A 17271-nucleotide genomic window follows, 5' to 3' on the forward strand; every position below is an offset into this window, starting at 1 on the left:
TATGAAAATCACTTTTTATTAATTTTCAAATATAAACCAAGAATTTCTGTGTTTGTGTATCCAACACACATGATCTCCCCTGTGGTCAGTTGCAGCATTAACTCCTACAGATATTTTACATCATCATAACAGATTGTGTTTAATCACTGCAACATTAAAATCAACTTCTGAGAGTTAAAAAGAATGAAACAAAATTGGTGACAAGATGCAATGTTCTACCACATTCCTTGCAGAGTACTCCAGGAAACACAGCAACTCTGATGTCTCAGCAGCCATACACTTGTTCATGAGTTGTACTCATTCTGCAAATTTTATCTTTCTGCACTTGTTAGCAGCCCTCCTAAGGATATTGCCTTGTCTTGACTCAAGCAGTTAATGCCACCTGGCTCTTCCCACAGCCATAACAAGCAGTGGTACCTCCAAGTCAGACTATGGTACTCTTGCTCATGTCTGATGCTCTTTTTCTGCAAAAGCATGCAGAGATAGACCTCTGCCTAAGAGTAACCCATGGCCTCATGCCAGACCCAGACTGAAGTCCAAGCACTAATAAGCCAAGCTTTTTGCAACAAACCTAACTGTAGGCCTGGCAGCAGATACTGCACAAGTGCCTTTAACTAGTTAACCGGCACTTAAAGTCAATGGAAAAATAGACAATAAAACAATCGAAATCCATGTCACAGCCAGATATTTCCCTTACATATATAACAACAAAGAACCTCTTGTGCATTTAAGACAACACAAAGTAACCTGTTGAGTTCTACATTGAGTAGTGTAAGATCATATCATCAGTGTTCCTGCACAATCTGCTAGAAAGACTGGTATAGATTCATTTGTGTCTTTCATTTTACAATTTCTTTTCATCTTAAAGAGTCCTCTAATAGCAGTTCCAGAATCCCATTTTGTTCCAATGTTTATGTAAAATGGAGTTGTACCAGTTCCACTTCTGGAAACCGATACAGCTTTGCTTCACACACTGCCTTGCACCACCATCATCTTCTACTACAGGTTAGAACGAGTCAGCCAGGGAAACTCCTGGAAGAGAAAAAACAAAACCAGAACAGAATAAAAACTATATCAGAATGGACAAACAGTAGGAGGAACAGGACAGAAATATGTATTGACTACCCAATGGAATCCACAGCAAGTAACGACTGCTCAGAAACTTTCTGGTCTCATGTTGTCAGGTATGAAAAGAAAGAACCATAAATTACAGAAAGAGTAGTTAAAGACACTACGCTTTTTCTGTGGTTTAAGTGACACCACCTGAGGATTTCAGAGGTTGCCTACATGAAGTCTGTAGAGAAAGAAAGGAGAATATATACATACCTGTTTCTTCCTGTCGGACTGTGGATCAATCATTACATTTATAAGAGAAGGTGTTTGCTTGTCAGTCAGGCTTGTTTTCAGAGCATTCTGCAATTCTTCTGGTGTTTTAACAAAGTATCCTTTACCTCCAAAGGCAGACATAATTATCTCATAGCGTGAATTTGGCAGGAGAGACACAGGAGGCACACTGTAACAAAATGGAAAGCCTCTGATTAATGGCAGGGAAGAACTGCCAGACACCAATTTAATTACTTCACACTTTAAATCAGTGCTAAAATGATTATTCATCTGGCCTGATAAACTAAGTGGAAGAACTAAGTTTCCTATACCATTAATACTATATTTATAAGGTAGCATACTAATTTTCATCTTCTGGAGACATTCCTGAGCGAGGCTTTAGCCTAGTTCTCTTGTCATGAGTTCTCAGCTCCAGAAGCAGAAGCCCAGTGTAATCTCAGAGTGCAAGTTTCAGGTAATTTTGGATATTATCATGTTTTTGGAGGTTAGCCTGATATGTGTGGCCTGAACTGCTGCAGAATGCTGAGACAACTAATAGAGACACATCTCTCTGCTGCACAGTTGTGTAAATTTGGTTGGTTGCTTACCTTTAATAACTGGTTCATACTTACAGGAACTTAGCCTAGAACTAAATTAACTTCATGAAAAATTTTAATCCAGATCACAAAGCATTAAAAGTGAAGAGAATGACCATTTTGGCCACTTCTTCCTTAATTGACAGGCATACTTTGAAGATGCTCACCATGTAGCAGGATCTCCAAAATTTAACATCTCCTTCCAGGCATCTGCACCCAAACCAGTGTAAATCCCATTGTTGTTTATGATGATAATCAGGATTGGCAAGTTGTACCTACAAACAGATGCATTTGGAAGAATTCTGAAATACAGGCACATTTCTGTAAGGTATTGAAAGTGCATTAAAAGTGTTACTTTTCCTTAAAAGGAAAATAAATATTTAAAAAAAAACACTTCCTCCTGAAATGTGATCTACCCATCACTGGTGATAACACACTAAATCAAAACAATATTAAAACAACCATGTGTATTTTTTGGCCTGTTTTCATGTGCTGTTATGAGTACCACATCTAAGACCAGTGTTCTTGGCTGCCTAGTTAAACTGATCCTGGCAATATATGAAGAAGGTCTTGAGCAAAAACCAATTACCTGCAAATAGTCTCCACCTCCATCCCAGAAAATCCAAAAGCACTATCTCCTTCTATGCAGATGACTCGTTTTTCAGGTGTTCGGTCTTTAGCTACCATTGCAGCTGCTATAGCAAAACCCAGTCCAACTCCCATTGTTCCAAAAGTACCTGCATCAAGCCTAAAGAGGACAATACAGAATTACTATTCCTTCATTTCTGCTCAAGCTTTTAAGTTAATCTATAGTAACTTGTCTTTACTTCTAATTATCTTCCATATAGTATTCAAATACTGCTTCACAAACAATTGGTATAAAGAGATACCAGATGTATAGCTTATTATATTCAGCCAAACATTTTATAAGACTGCAAATATTTTAAGGGATATAAACATACTGGAACTCAAAATTAAGAGCTGCCATACACTAGTTGTACTACAGTAATGAACTATTATTGCATGCTTTTAGCTTGCATAGTAACAATATTTCAAAAAACATTCAATTACTGTAGAGATAGGCAGACTACATGAAATCTTTCCATGTTTAATTCCTCGAAGCAATTGGTCAAATACTGCTGTTCTAATTTTAGTCTTCTGTTCAAATTTTGAAATCAAATTTAAAGCTGTAATTAAGTTAGATCATTTCAGTCAGAAGCACATAATGGATACAAAAGTACATAAGGAACTTGATTATTCTGGAGTTAACTTTACAAATTCACTTTCAGATATGTGCAATGCAACTTGAAAAGACAATCATTAACCTTACTGTGCCTTTATTTTAAATAAGGGGTGAAGGAAATGCAAACTCTTCCCCCAGCTTTACTGGAAGCATGGTTTTTTTTGTTTTTTTTTTTTGGTTGGCTGGTTGTTTTCCTGTTCACAAAAAAGTATTTAGGTTCATTTAGGACTTTAGGCTACTTTCACAAGAAGGCACAAACGTCACAGTCAGACCAGCAATTTCACCTCACCAGACAGAGCTCACTTTTCACCCCTATTCAAGAAATGGCATTTAATTCGATCTTACATTAAAACTAGACTAGCCATAATGACATACCAACACACACCAACACACAAATTTGAGTGCCTATATTTTAGGTATGCAGGTTTACATGAAAGTGTATCCAATATACAATCCAATTTTCAAAATTAGTTGATTCTTTTTAAATTTTCTCTGGTTTTAAGTCTGTTTCGAAGAAAACCTCTTTGTATGAATTCTTTTCAACTTGAGAACCCAACAACTGCTTTTATTTTAAATCAAAATTTACCAGACTCTGAGCACAGAAGTAAGTATCTAGATCAGGGAATTTAACATGATGCTCTTCACTCACCGCAGAAGAGCGATAAACTATCTGTTGCAGAGCACATAGAAAAGTCACAGAAAATTATTAAAATCTAGGACAGGACATCAGAAAATGAGTGGAAAACTTCCCTTAACCCTCTCCCAGCATACTAGATTTGTTTTTTCCCCCCTCCCCCATTTAGAACCTTTAAAAAGGACCAAAAAAAAACCTCTGGTCCATCATACTCCTCACTTAAATGTTAACATTTACACATAGATCTATCCTGTTGCCAGAACAACAAAGAAAATACTGCACCTTTGACGGGGATAGTAATTTGGAAGCATAGTTCGTCCAATGTCCATGGTGTTTGCTCCCTCACTTACTAAGATGCAGTCCTTGGGTATCAGTTCTCTGATGTGGTGGAAGACTGTGTAATAATTCATAGGCAGAGATTTCTGTAATGCTAATCCCTTAAAAAATAAGAGACATTAGTAACTCCTATGGGTAGACTTTACAATATGGTGCAGAACTGAGACATGTAAATAATAATGATAGAAATAAAACTGCACCCTGCTAGGTAAGGCTGGAGTATTTGGTTTTCCATGTACTATATCAAGATCACTCCTTCTGTTCCTGTGCTGGTGACACAATGTATTTATCAGAGGCTCACTGAGCTCTGCAACCCTGGATGCCCTCTCATTAACAGGAAGCTATTAAAACTCAGTTTAACCCTAGAGGCACATGAAATTTTTCTGCACATATGTTTGACTATTGATAACCCTAAGCAAGCTGTCACCTGTGTGCTGGGAAGTAGTTCAAAAGAGTGATCTGCTAGAATTTTAGATCCCAACCTCAGAAACATGCATCTGAACTTCCAGAATATGAGATGCACAAAGTTAGGCATATGCCAGGCATCTGTGGTCTTTCGGCCTGAATAGCTACTTGCTTTTGATACAAATTATAATCCCACCAACTCTGCTAGCCAGCACAATTACAGAAGAAAATTAAGAATGTATCTTCATGTAAGCTAGCTTCCACTTGGACTACTTGGAGGTACCTGGAATATCTGTCCATTGCCCAGAAGTCACCACTCATAATACAGCAGCTCTGGCTATGGTCTTCTGCTACTGGTTTTAAAAACCCAGCCCCAAAGTTCAGTGGCTTCCACACAGTTTGAATTTATAAAAAAACCCTAGAATACTTAACTTACAGTTATTAAGACTTAACTTACAGCTCATAAGCCTGACAAGAGTAAGCCTGTACCAGAATGGCATGAATTTTCAAAGCCTGGGTGACATGACTGTCAGAAGTAATTAAGAAGTTTGGACATAAATCAGTGACAAAATCGACTATGCACTGGTACCTGTTAAGGAAAGAAACCTCTTTTCTTTGACATTACCTTTGATCTTTCCTCATTGTTCAACATTTTCTCTCGTAGTCTCTTCCACCACTCTGAATTAGAAGGATATTTCAATGGTCTTTTGCTGAACTCTTCCAACAGCTGGAAGAACATTGAAATGTTGCAGAGATTTCTTTCAACACATTTCAAAAGCATAAAGAATAACATTACCAAGAAAGATCCCAGCACAACCACAGTAACACTAATCAGAATCTTTTAAAATTAAATACATTGCCTGAAAAAATGGTTTTCCTTGAACAGTTTTCTTCTTTTTCTCTAGTAACTTTATATAAAGCAGGGGAGACTGAGTTCAAAACAGGAGGACACCTGATATTACATTACCTGTCCAGTCACGGCATTTATGTCACCTAATAAAGTTGCAGCTGGTCTCACATTATTTCCCAGCTCTTCTGAACAAATATCAATCTGTATTTCAAAAAGAAAGGCTACCATTAATTCAAGGATATTAAAGAGATTTTTTTTTTTTCTTCAGTTACAGTGAAAAACATGGTCTAACAACATCTTCACACTTGTTTTGGCTGTACAGATAAACCCTCTGTCTTTCATTGACATGACACAGGAAATCCTTTATTTAAAGGAAAATCCTGTGGTACATATCAATTTTAATAAAAGTGTATATATATGTATATATATATATAATTGACTTAAAATTAACTATTTGCTTCTTACAAGCTCTTGCTGACAATTTAGAACTTTATCACTAAAATCACCACCACCTTCTCCTTGACATTCTAGTAATTATATGGAAACTACAAATCCAGGCTTAAGTATACCTTAAAGGCTACAGAAAGCAGTAATTTTCTTACTAAGTCTCTGTGTGCTACCTGGCAATAAGAATTTGGATAGTACAAAGAAACTGAAAAGTAAATTATGACCACTGAAGCAACTTCCCCATTTTCTTTATCAGTGATGTAGCAGGCCTCTTAGGTTACATGGAATACTAACTTATGATCAGGTCACACAGGCTATGAACTGAACCAGTATTTCAATACTGACAGCGAAAAGATATACTTTAAGTGAGGTGAAATAATACTAGTTTTCTTTGCCTTCTTCAGAAGAAGGAAGCATAAAAAATGTATTATTTCATAAATCAAAAGGAACTGTAGCTTACAAAAATTATGTTATTCCTCTGGAAAAGATGCAAAGTTTGGAACCTGAGATTATGTTCCAGATGACTGAAAGCAGGCCAGTGAGCACACTGAATCAACTACTATTCTTTGATCACTGACTCTAAGGGAGGAGATTTTGAGGACATAAACAATTTAATAACTTGTCTAACAGCTGGCAGATTGCCAAATACATTAATTAGTTAAATAGCCTTTCTTCCTCTTATTAACATTTCTGAGTGACTTAACTCTTACAATGACTGACTCTGGATCTGAAAGTAATTCTATTTCAGAAAATCTGCCTGGGAGAGCAATCAAACAGCTTGCAAGATGTCACACTTTCAACACAATTTGCTTTCAATCACAGGAATTCCAGTGTTCCAAAGATCACACAAATATCGTGAGTCTAATCCTGTATTAGCCAGCTACATGGAAACATCTGCTCTCCTCATTAGAGCAGCACCAAGTCCTTGGTAGCTGGAACAATGTTGTAACCATTTTTAGAAAAAGACAGGAAAGTAAAAAAAATAATGAAAGAAATTAGAAGTATTTCTGGACAACTACCATAACTATGGTGCACTGTTCTCGCTGTCCATAGTGTACTTCATGTGGCAAGTAACGCCCTACCGTAACTATAATGCACTGTTCTCACTGTCCATAGTGTACTTCATGTGGCAAGTAACGCCCTACCATAACTATAGTGCACTGTTCTCACTGTCCATAGTGTACTTCATGTGGCAAGTAATGCCCTACCAAAATAATTTACAGCAATTGCTCTAGGCAATGCAGGACGAGGAGGACTTTCTGCACGTGACAAACAATCATTTTCCTGCTCACCTGAATAACCTTTACATCTTTTTGAAACCTTGGTGGCAGACCAAAATGCAAAATCCAATTCAACCTTGCACCAAGCAAGATGATTACATCAGCATGCTGTAATGCCCTAGTAAAGGGAAAGAAGAGAATTAGATAAGGAGGAGTTAGTATTAAATTTAATAACATTTTCAAAATTAGAAGTAAACCTAACCACCACAGCAAGCCTCAGAATATACATATATATGTATATATACATATAATCCTTCCTTTCTCTAAGTTGCTTGCTTAGCCCCAAAAACCTGTATCCTTTTACATAGCCAATCATCAAGCCATTCTTGAGTTTAAGCCCTCAGAGAAGCTGTGGCTGCCCCATCCCTGGCAGTGCTCAAGGTCAGGTTATATGGGGTTTTGAACAGCATGGTCTAGTGGAAGGTGTCCCAGCCCACGGCATAGTGTTGGAACTAGATGATGTTTAAGGCCCCTTCCAACCCAAACCATTCTACGATTCTATGATTTTCCTGATACACCATGTTTGGGAAAGGAATTGTTACACAGTAGAAGACTTACAAGATGCTATAACTATGCAGAGGTTAAAGCAAAAGACTTACTACTCTGACACTGGCAACAGTGGATGCCAAAATTAAGATTATTGCGGACCTTTCATCTTGGACTCCTGATAACTTACCTTTCAGCTGGGCAGATAATATTTGGTATGTTCTTTTATTCTCCATTTTTCTTAACAGCATGCTTAACAGTGATAAAACTAAGATGCTCAAGAACAGAAATATTGTAATCTCAAAGAATTTAAATGCTCCATCTGTAAACTGACTGTGCATATTCATACCTAACAGGGTTCTTATAGTCCATTCACATTAATTTTGCCAAAAGACAGAAATACCCCACCACTTACAAATGACTTGAACCACAGTCCTTCAGTGTAGTTTGAAATACCTTATATTTCTTTTTAAATAATGTGGAATTTAGTCATGGTGTATTGCAAACACCATGCAGAGACAGCAAAACTTCAATTGCAATTATGTGCATCTTAAGCTCTTGTTTATGGTTTTAAAATAAAAAGCCGGCAGCGCACCAAGTTAAACGTTTAACATAACTGTTTGCCAGTTTCATTTTATGTTATGAAATACATACTAATAACATTGATAAATCTACTTGTCATAGATTTCAGTTACGGAATATTAGCTATCAGATAAAGTATCTTCCTGGCCAGCACTCTTAGAGCATTGTCAAAAGTGATCCACCTAAATCTGCTGTCTCTTTCCAAGCAAGATCTTCAGTGCTTTAAAACGAGGTACAAAGTGTGGCTGAAAAATTTGTTGTATGCACTTTGTCTTCCCTGGCATCTGCAGACCACCACAATTCTAGTTGATTCTTAGATGTTAGGATTAGAAGCCTTGCTTTATATTTACGTTGATCTTGCTGCAGCTACACAATTTGGATGGTTATCAGGAACTACTCCTTTTGCCATTGGTGTAGGCAAAAAAGGCAGCCCACAAAGGTCCACCAACTTTCTGATGTTGCTTTCAGCATGTGAATAAGCAGCACCTGAATGAAATGAAAGAGACTGCTTAATACTACAGAAACCTACTGTATTTGCTTGAACTTCAATTAACCTGATCACATTAGTGGTAGAAAGAGCACTATTTCTCATTATGAAAGTTGCCTGTTATTTTTCATTCTGGAGAATTCAAAACATAATATGCCAAACTACAGGTATTTGGGTTCAAATTTCCCATTTATTTACAAAAGCCTTCTCCCTCCCTCCCTCCCTCCCTCCCCTACCTGCTAAGACTTTAGCTGAAGTATTCAGCTATTTCTGTGAAGCAGGGCAGGGAAAAATAGGAGATTTTATCTAAAATGATAATTTCGAGTGCGTGAATTTGGTATTATGGGGCCAAGACTTCTGCAGCAGCAACAGATGACAGCTTTTGTGTTGTGTCATTTTTTGCTTGCCCCCTGCATGCTGTTGTACCACATGATCCATAACAATCTGCCCAAACAGATTTACTATAAGCCTTTAATGAAAAAAAAAAAACTCAAAAGATGACCTTGTAAAGCTGTGCACCTATACATACATTTACTGTGATGCTACCTTCAGTACATGGCTGCTGTATTAAGGGTGCCCAGGAAATCTAGAAATCTAGAGCACTGACTGGTGCTCATGCAATAACATAAGTCCGTAAGTCTTAAATCCTGAAGAATAAACTTCTGTATTTCTTCACAAACTTCTGCTAACAACAATACGTAGCAGAAAGTCCAGAGGTATTTGTTAAGTAGATCCTCAATTGTTGACATCAACAAAACATGCATTTATGTATTTGATTACCTTTCACTTTCAAAGAACACCCTTTCGTTCATATGTATTAAGCCAGAGAGAGGGAGGAAAAAACCCCCACCCTTTCCTGATCTACCTTCCATCTACTATTTTGTTACCTAATCAATGAAAAGATCTATTTCATCTCAATCATTTGAGTCCCTGATTAAATGTAGAACCTCTCCCCAAGATACAGATGATACCAGCAACTGCAGGATAACAGCTTGGGTGAAATAAGTAGGTTATTTCAATTCAATTCAGTTCTTAGAAGTATTTGCTTGGAATTTTGGAAGTGATGCTTTGGTACTGCCTCCAGTCTTAAGAGAGTGGTTACCCACTTTTTTCTAATCAAACTTGTCAATTGATGAAATGCTTTTCGCTTATACTAGATGAAAAAGGCCACAGTTGCACAACAGAACAAAAATACTCTAAAACTAGATCAGATTTTAACATCAAATTTGGCAAAGTTTATAGGTTTTTAGGTTTTGCTTCAGATACTTTTTTTTAATAGACAGTGCGAAGGATATGGCTAACACTTATGGGGAAAAGAAGTCACTTTAGTTCTTATTCTTGTCCTGAACTTGTACGGTTCAAAGCAACATCAAAGCATGCTACCTTTGCCAATGATGAGCAGAGGCTGCTTGGAAAGAGCAATGATAGATGTTGCTCTGGATACAGCAGAGCTTTCAGCTGTGCTGATGGGAGGTGGCAGGCAGCATCCCACGTACCTGGAAGTCAAGCAAAACAAAAGAGGCTCTTAAAAAATTCAAAACAAGATATGTTGAAAGATAAAGCTGCAGTGGCTACACACCATGTTACTCTCAGCATTTATCAGAACACAATACATTTTTCTTTAAACAGGCTTTAAAGCTTTTCTTGAATATTCCTTTCATCTCACAGGTAGTGTTGTTCCAGAGATTTACAAAGTGACATCATACTGTATTAACATCATATTACTTCATTCCCTTTTTGCACATTTCATTACAAACTATAATCCATGTCGCACTGTGATGGAATGTTTACATTCAGAGGCTAGATTTTCTTGTTCTAAGAAAATGCAAAAATAACTAAAGTTTATTCAGTGACTTGAAAAATAATGAATGTAATCTTTACGCACTTGACAGAGCTCTTGTTCACCTGAAGAGTCACAAAATCTCCAGGTATGTCAATATAGCAGGAACCTGGACGACCATATATGCTGGTTCTTACAGCCTAGAAAACAGATAATCAGTGTTAACCACCGCTTGAAAAGACATTAAGAATCTTTATGTGTAAAAAACCAAGAAACCCCTTCTGCAGGCAAAGAAGGAACATGCTATTTCATACTGCTGAACCATCCCAGGATTGATTTTTTTCCAATAAATTCAAGTTTTGATACATTTTTCCCTAAATGCAAACAGAAATCTTTCAGTAGATGGACAGTATTAGACTGCAAGTTCTTTGCCTAATTCAGTTAGACAACTACATTAGCTGCTGTGTTTGGAAATCCTAAATTAAACTTTCATGCTGCATTCTATTTAAAGTAGCACAAACACTGAAAAAAGACAATCAGTGCCTCCATTTTCTATTCCTTTGCATTCCAGTTCTTTTATTGCAGGTAGATGAACTGCTGCATTTGCACTTCTGGAAAACAGTAGCACTGTATGCAGAATTTAGCCTGACATGGCTGAAGAGTTGCTACAGCAAGAGACTTTTGTAACCCCTTCTGAAGCACTAAAGTAAGGAAGTGCTCTCTCTCATTCCCTCAAAAAATCCCAACAAACCAGCACCAAACTCAAAACTCAAATATAACCATCTCCTCTGCCCACCCTCTAAATCTCCTTCACATAATGAGAGTGGTAGAAGAGCTGGAGTTTGTATTATTACATTTCTAGATATTGCACCTCTCCCTAAAAGCTTTTTGTTTCATAAGAATGTTCCAACTCTGACTGAAGCTAACAAAGAACACTGCAGGTATCAGTAAGCATCAGGCTAGACCAGAATTTGTTTCTAACCTGTTCCATAGCACTGCTCACAGGAAAAGCCCCTCTGCTTGTTAATTCACTCCATCACCTAACATCTGCTGGATAAAACTGTTTTTGGTAACAACTATATAAATAAACCCTCAAAGCTTATACAGAAGGAGACAGTTATTTAATGCTCTCTTGCTAATTTAGTATTTTTCATACCTTTTCAATAACAGCAGGAATAGCTTCTAGGCTGCTTGGGCGGACAGACAGCTTGTTGCACAGCCTACCAGCTTCAACCTGAATAAATGCATATAACTATTATATCAGTTTAGCAAAGTGATTTGATTGTTTCCATCTCATTTCATCATGAATAAAATGGAAGAAATGCCAAGTGGAAAGCAACAAGCTGAAAACCCCTATGAAGAAAAATGCAGTTCCTCAGTTGATACAAACTGTCAAAGCCCTACTCATTCTCTTAAGTGCTTAAGTATTTATTCTTTTTCCTCCTGGAAACTGGTGCTACTTTTCTTGGAGAGTTTACTGTCTTCCATCTCAGAGCAAACAAAGGCAATTTATACCAACTGAGAACCTAAAACGGCTCATGAATTCTAGCATGAGTATGGGAAAAGACATTCCAGGTTATCAGCTATATTTATAGTGTCAATTTTTAACCAGTAGATGGAGCAAGTCAACAGCATTATAAGATCTGTTAGGAAACATTAGCTTTTGGTGTTATTCCCATACTAATGAAGAAACAACATCAATTATTTAACTGCAACCTTTCTGTAGAAAACTGTATGTCTGTGTACCTGAGGGAATTCTTGGAAAGCTCCCATGGCTTCCTGATTTCTGTCAGAAGCGCCTCCAATAACAATCAAAGGCCTAGAAAAGTGTATTAAAAACAAACAAAACAAAACCAAAACAATCTTAAGCATACAGATTTTTTTAATAACTGCAATCAGATCTCTAAATTCCTTATGGTCAAATCCTACTGCTCTTAGCATGGTGTGCACCTTCAGCACCCACAGATCTCAACAGGAACAGGAAGCAACCTCTACAGGAGCAGATTCTAAATATCAATGTGTCAGCTGGTAGAGTTCCTAGCAGCTTCTGGGTCACTAGTTTTAGGACAATCTGGACATTTTAAGTGAACTGCATCTAGCATAAAAATTCAAAACTGAAATCACGTTTCTAGAAATTTTCTTTTAAGTTTGACAGCATGGGTGGCAAAGCGGTTTGAGAGGAATGACAACAGCTAATCTAAAAAGCAGGTACTAATTGATCTAAAAAGTATCAAAATGTTTAAGAGGCAACGTGACATGAACAAACACTAGAAATACAGTAGGAAACAATCCTTTCAGAAATATTTTTTTTATATATATATATATATATATATGCAATTTGTAAGACAGCAGAAGTTAGCTAACTATCCAACAGCATTTCTTCCTGCCTTCAGTTTTTAGCAAAAAATCCCAAAGAGATGAACAAAAAATTAACATGCCTATAAGCATTCGTGTTCTTTCTGAAATTAGTTCATGGCTATGTGAGAAAGGCAGCATTAATTTACAATGCAGGTTATACATTCCACAGGAGCACGTTTTTATTATCACTTCTACAAAATAATTAATTTCCCTACAGTGAATAACAACTGGTCTTTTATTCAGTTTGTAGGTCAAATCTTCAAAGTGCTAAATGATGAGTCAATAAAAGAAAACCGATTTATGAATTTGCTCATTCCTCCAAAATAAATAAAATATTGGATCAATAGCTTTCTAGGCTTTTTCTCCGAAAAAATTTCTCTTCAAATACAGCCTTTCCTTTGACTGCATTTATCTACGCAATGTATTAAGCTGAAACGTTTACAGTGAGCTCAATGCATAATCCTAAATTTAGTCACCCTAAAATTTGGGGATACCCATACCTAGAGCCAAGCTTAATAACCACACCACCTCTCTGCTACAAATAAAAATAAAAAATAAAAAATAAAAAAAATCACAGTTCTAATCCCCTGACACTGCGAGATGAGAACTTCAGGCTTATTTCTGTGAAAAATCATTATGGAAAATGCATTTGATGTATGCTCTAGATATTTTATTCTGCTGATTCTCTCCTCTGAGCAAAATGCCCATCACTATATATAACCAGCCTGTTCACAGTGACAAACCTTATGGTCCTTTCATTTACCTTTTTCAAATTTATTTAAGTATGTTTTAAGAAAACAACTACTGCTTCCCAATACTGAACTATAATTAAGAAAATGCTTTACTCTTAAAAGAGTCAACTCCAGTAGCTGTATCTTGCAAAGATTTGGTTCTGCTTTTAAAGTTTACACAGTTACAACCAGAAAGAAGTTCTTCCCCCAATGAAATCATTGCATTACTGTCACAATACTGAAGACACTTTAAAGAGCAGTGTTTATAAAATTAAATCAAACGTAACAGTGGGGCAGGAAGAACATCAACTGTAATAAAACTAATAAGAATAGCAAGCCTTATGGAGGAGTAAGGAGAAGTAAACTGGAAAAAAAAATAAATCAGATGCAATTTCAGGTGAAGAGCATGGTATTTCACCATGCTACTGTATACAGAAAACTTAACTATTGCAAACACTTCTTTGGAGTCTATTCTCTTAGCCAAAGAAGATACTAAAACTTTTGCTCAGGTTGAGGCAGGAGAGAAAGAGGCAGCACGACATGTAACTTTTAACATGAAATATCAAAAGGTTTTACCCTCAGAAAGGCAGTCTACCAAGGCCTCATTAGCTACCTAGGGAGCTAGATTTACATGTCCAAGTGTTCACTGTGACAAGCTTCCAGGACAAACCAAAGGCTCTTCTACTCAGCCTAGATGTGCTCAGGCAGTAAAATCTAAAAAGCACAATTAGCATTACATTAAGCTATCAGACTGCTTGACTTTCTTACAGTTGGCAAGTTTCTTTCTCACGGATGAGAATGAAACAGAAGAGGATCAGAAGAAAGGGACTCCAGGCTCAAGGAGAACAACTCAGAGCTTTAATGACTATCCCTTAGTCCGAGTTATGTCAGAACAAGCAGAGTCAGATCAACTATTAGCTTACTTCTGTAAGAAAGGAACCAAAACTCAGCCATTGTATCACATTAACAATGCCAGATGTAGTGTCATGGAATCACATGACACTTGGGAGATAGCTATGAAGGCAAACCTCGCCTTACAAATCAGTGTATTCACACCACTTCTTTACAGGGGATGGTATACAGCAAGAGACTTAACACCTTGCTGCCAGAGAAAGAGGAAGATCTAATGTGTAATGAACTGAATGTGGCTGTTGGGACAGACAAGTGCCAAAGCTGGCAGGAAGGCAAGCAGCAGCACACGGCTGGAAGACAGGTGTGGCGATGATATGGGCCTATGTCTCTTTATGCAGACTGTGCAACATTGGTGTAACCAAACTCCCTAGTGTGCATTGTTTTTTCACCTCCTTTGCTTGGCCTACTCCTGCTCTTCCCTTGCAACACTTCTCCATAATTTCTGCCCAAGCTGCTGTCTAGTGAAACAAGCTAGAAAGCTGATTAGTTAACATAAAAATCCCATTTTCCTCTTCAAAGCATGGCACCCTTTCTTACAATGGTTTTGCAAGCCAAAAAGTAAATGTGAAAAAGCATGTTTGGGATTCTCAGCCACTCAATGGAGGTGCCTACTAATGAACGAGCCAAGAAAAAAGTTTCATTAGGCTAAACTTAGGGTCTGTGAATGCTCCTTTCATCACGTGGCAGGCAAAAAGCAAGCCTGATGCGACCAATGAAAATATCACTGGGCAAATACTTTAGTTTGGCCACCGAAAACCAGTTTCTTGCTATATTGTGAAATCTGTTGAACTAGATAAGTCACTCCCTTCACCTTTTACCAGGAGTTGATACAATATCAAGTCATGGGTCTGTTTACCTGATAAGACCTGTTTACCTGTTCTCAGGCAAAAATAAGTGTGAGAAAACAGAAACAAATCCTGCAAATCCATAAGCAAGTGCTATGAATGCTTCTTTCTTATAACCAAATCCATGACTGCTCAAAAGCAAGGTTTTCAAATGACTTTTTTTATCTAAGGTCACATAGGGACAGCAAAACTTTGGCCAATTTTTTTTTTTTTTTTTTAAAAAAGCATTTGAACACTAGAGATCTTTTTTTCCAGAAACTTGATTTGTTACCATTCCATTATGAAGCTTCCCTTGTCAATCAGCCACTGCTCATCTTATGCCTCTCATCAGGTGTGCTTGGTATTACCAGAGCTTCTACCCAAAATACCGCATACAGCTTTCTGAGTGGCAAACCAGCTAAAACTGCTATGCCTCAGTGAAAGCTTATGGGAGTAAATGCTATCACTCTGTACATCATTTAATTCAATATTTAATGACTGCTCTAAATGTCTGTGTAGAGAGAAAATAAGGATTTTAACAATGCAATTGTCAATTTGTTCACATATGAAAGAGTAATTCAACAGTGATGTGAATTTAAATTTAGGAAAAAACCTTTAAAAGTCTTCATGACCAATAAAGCATTACAGGCTGAATATCAATTTTATTTTCAAATGCATCCAAACAATCAGGTATACTAACAGATTCCCCAATATATGCACGAGGTAAGACAAAAAGGAGAATTTATCCATGAAAATACAAAACGGCGGATTAAATGACTTTTAGGGATGATAAACCAGGAATTTGCTTCTCATTACCCACATGAAAGAAATAAAAGTCCCATACTAAATACTGTGGAGCTCAGCATCTGCAACAAATAGCAGCAAACAATTATTAGACTTTTAAAGGGAAAACATAGTTAAATTACCAGCAATTCACAGTTGCGTTTGCCATCCCACCAAGGGCATGTAAAAAAACCTGGCCCGGACACGACAAGACATACTCCTGGTCTAGAGAAAAAAAAAACAAACACCACAAAAAAAACAAAAAGCCTGAAATTAAAATATTAATCATGTCATCAACGTGCATGAATTCAAGAGATTTGTATAAAGGACTAAAGACAGACATGGGAATCAAACTATTTAGTTATCAACCTAATTGAAAGAGCAAGTGAACAGCTGTTACGTGCTACCCCCACAGACACCTGCAATGTACACAGGCTTGTAACACAGCTCCTTACTTCTTTCATCACATTTATACAGAATTTATGGAATGCTTATGTTTGCAGTTTTTTCAACTTCACTTCAGCACAAGATATCAATAAAGAAAGCTCACAAAGGAAGAAGTGCTTCCAATCCAACACAAATTTTATCAGTTTAATTCCAGGCAGAGGCACTTCATATTCTATAAAGTGATAAGAAATGCTCAGTAGTTAAGAATGACTTTTTTTTCTTCAGTAGCTTTACAGACTTTATGCATATCAGAAAAAAATCCACACCCAAAAACCCCCAGCTTCATTCAAGAGGATTATTCAAAGGATGAAAAACTATAAAACTGTATGTAACAGGTGTCATGCTTGCAAATGGAATAAGGAATGGTCGCCTGCATCACTGGTATGCATTTGTGAGCAAGCAGACACCAGATGTTTACTTTAGAAAAGGATCCAGGGGATACCCAAGAAGCACACCTCACAGGTCACAGAATGCTTCCCAAAGACCTTAAGAACAAAATGCAGTAAAAGAGGAAAAGCCAGTACCTTGTCTGGGAGACTGTAAGGCATACGATCAGTCTGTCTGTACTGATAAGGTATTTGTTTAACAATAAGCCCAGATGACGAGATTGAGGTATAACAGGTCCACCAAGTTGCAAAAAAGCAATGGTGGTATTTCTGCCGCTCATACCAATGGTGTATAGCTACTCGTCAGATATTAAAAGCGGGTGCGGGGAGGAAAGTTATAAAGTGGGCAATATTATAGGAGCTTAAGCACCTCATTGCTTC

The 17271-nt window shown here is 37.2% G+C and overlaps 1 protein-coding gene across 1 annotated transcript in view; it reads right to left on the reverse strand.

The window, feature by feature from the left end:
* HACL1 (2-hydroxyacyl-CoA lyase 1) overlaps positions 1-17271 on the reverse strand; it is a 23396-nt gene continuing 6125 nt past the window's right edge. The window contains 15 exon segments of the mRNA XM_062602082.1: positions 1-1032; positions 1327-1513; positions 2087-2194; positions 2509-2667; positions 4079-4233; positions 5163-5264; positions 5505-5588; positions 7127-7232; positions 8533-8668; positions 10053-10165; positions 10555-10649; positions 11606-11683; positions 12196-12268; positions 16201-16247; positions 16249-16282. Of these exon segments, the coding sequence (XP_062458066.1) occupies positions 1000-1032; positions 1327-1513; positions 2087-2194; positions 2509-2667; positions 4079-4233; positions 5163-5264; positions 5505-5588; positions 7127-7232; positions 8533-8668; positions 10053-10165; positions 10555-10649; positions 11606-11683; positions 12196-12268; positions 16201-16247; positions 16249-16282 (1510 nt within the window). The 3' untranslated portion in view covers positions 1-999.

This window comes from Pezoporus occidentalis, unplaced genomic scaffold (genome assembly GCF_034315485.1).
Source record: "Pezoporus occidentalis ecotype Australia unplaced genomic scaffold, CSIRO_AGI_Poc_V1 ctg75, whole genome shotgun sequence".
Taxonomy (NCBI): Eukaryota; Metazoa; Chordata; class Aves; order Psittaciformes; family Psittacidae; genus Pezoporus; species Pezoporus occidentalis.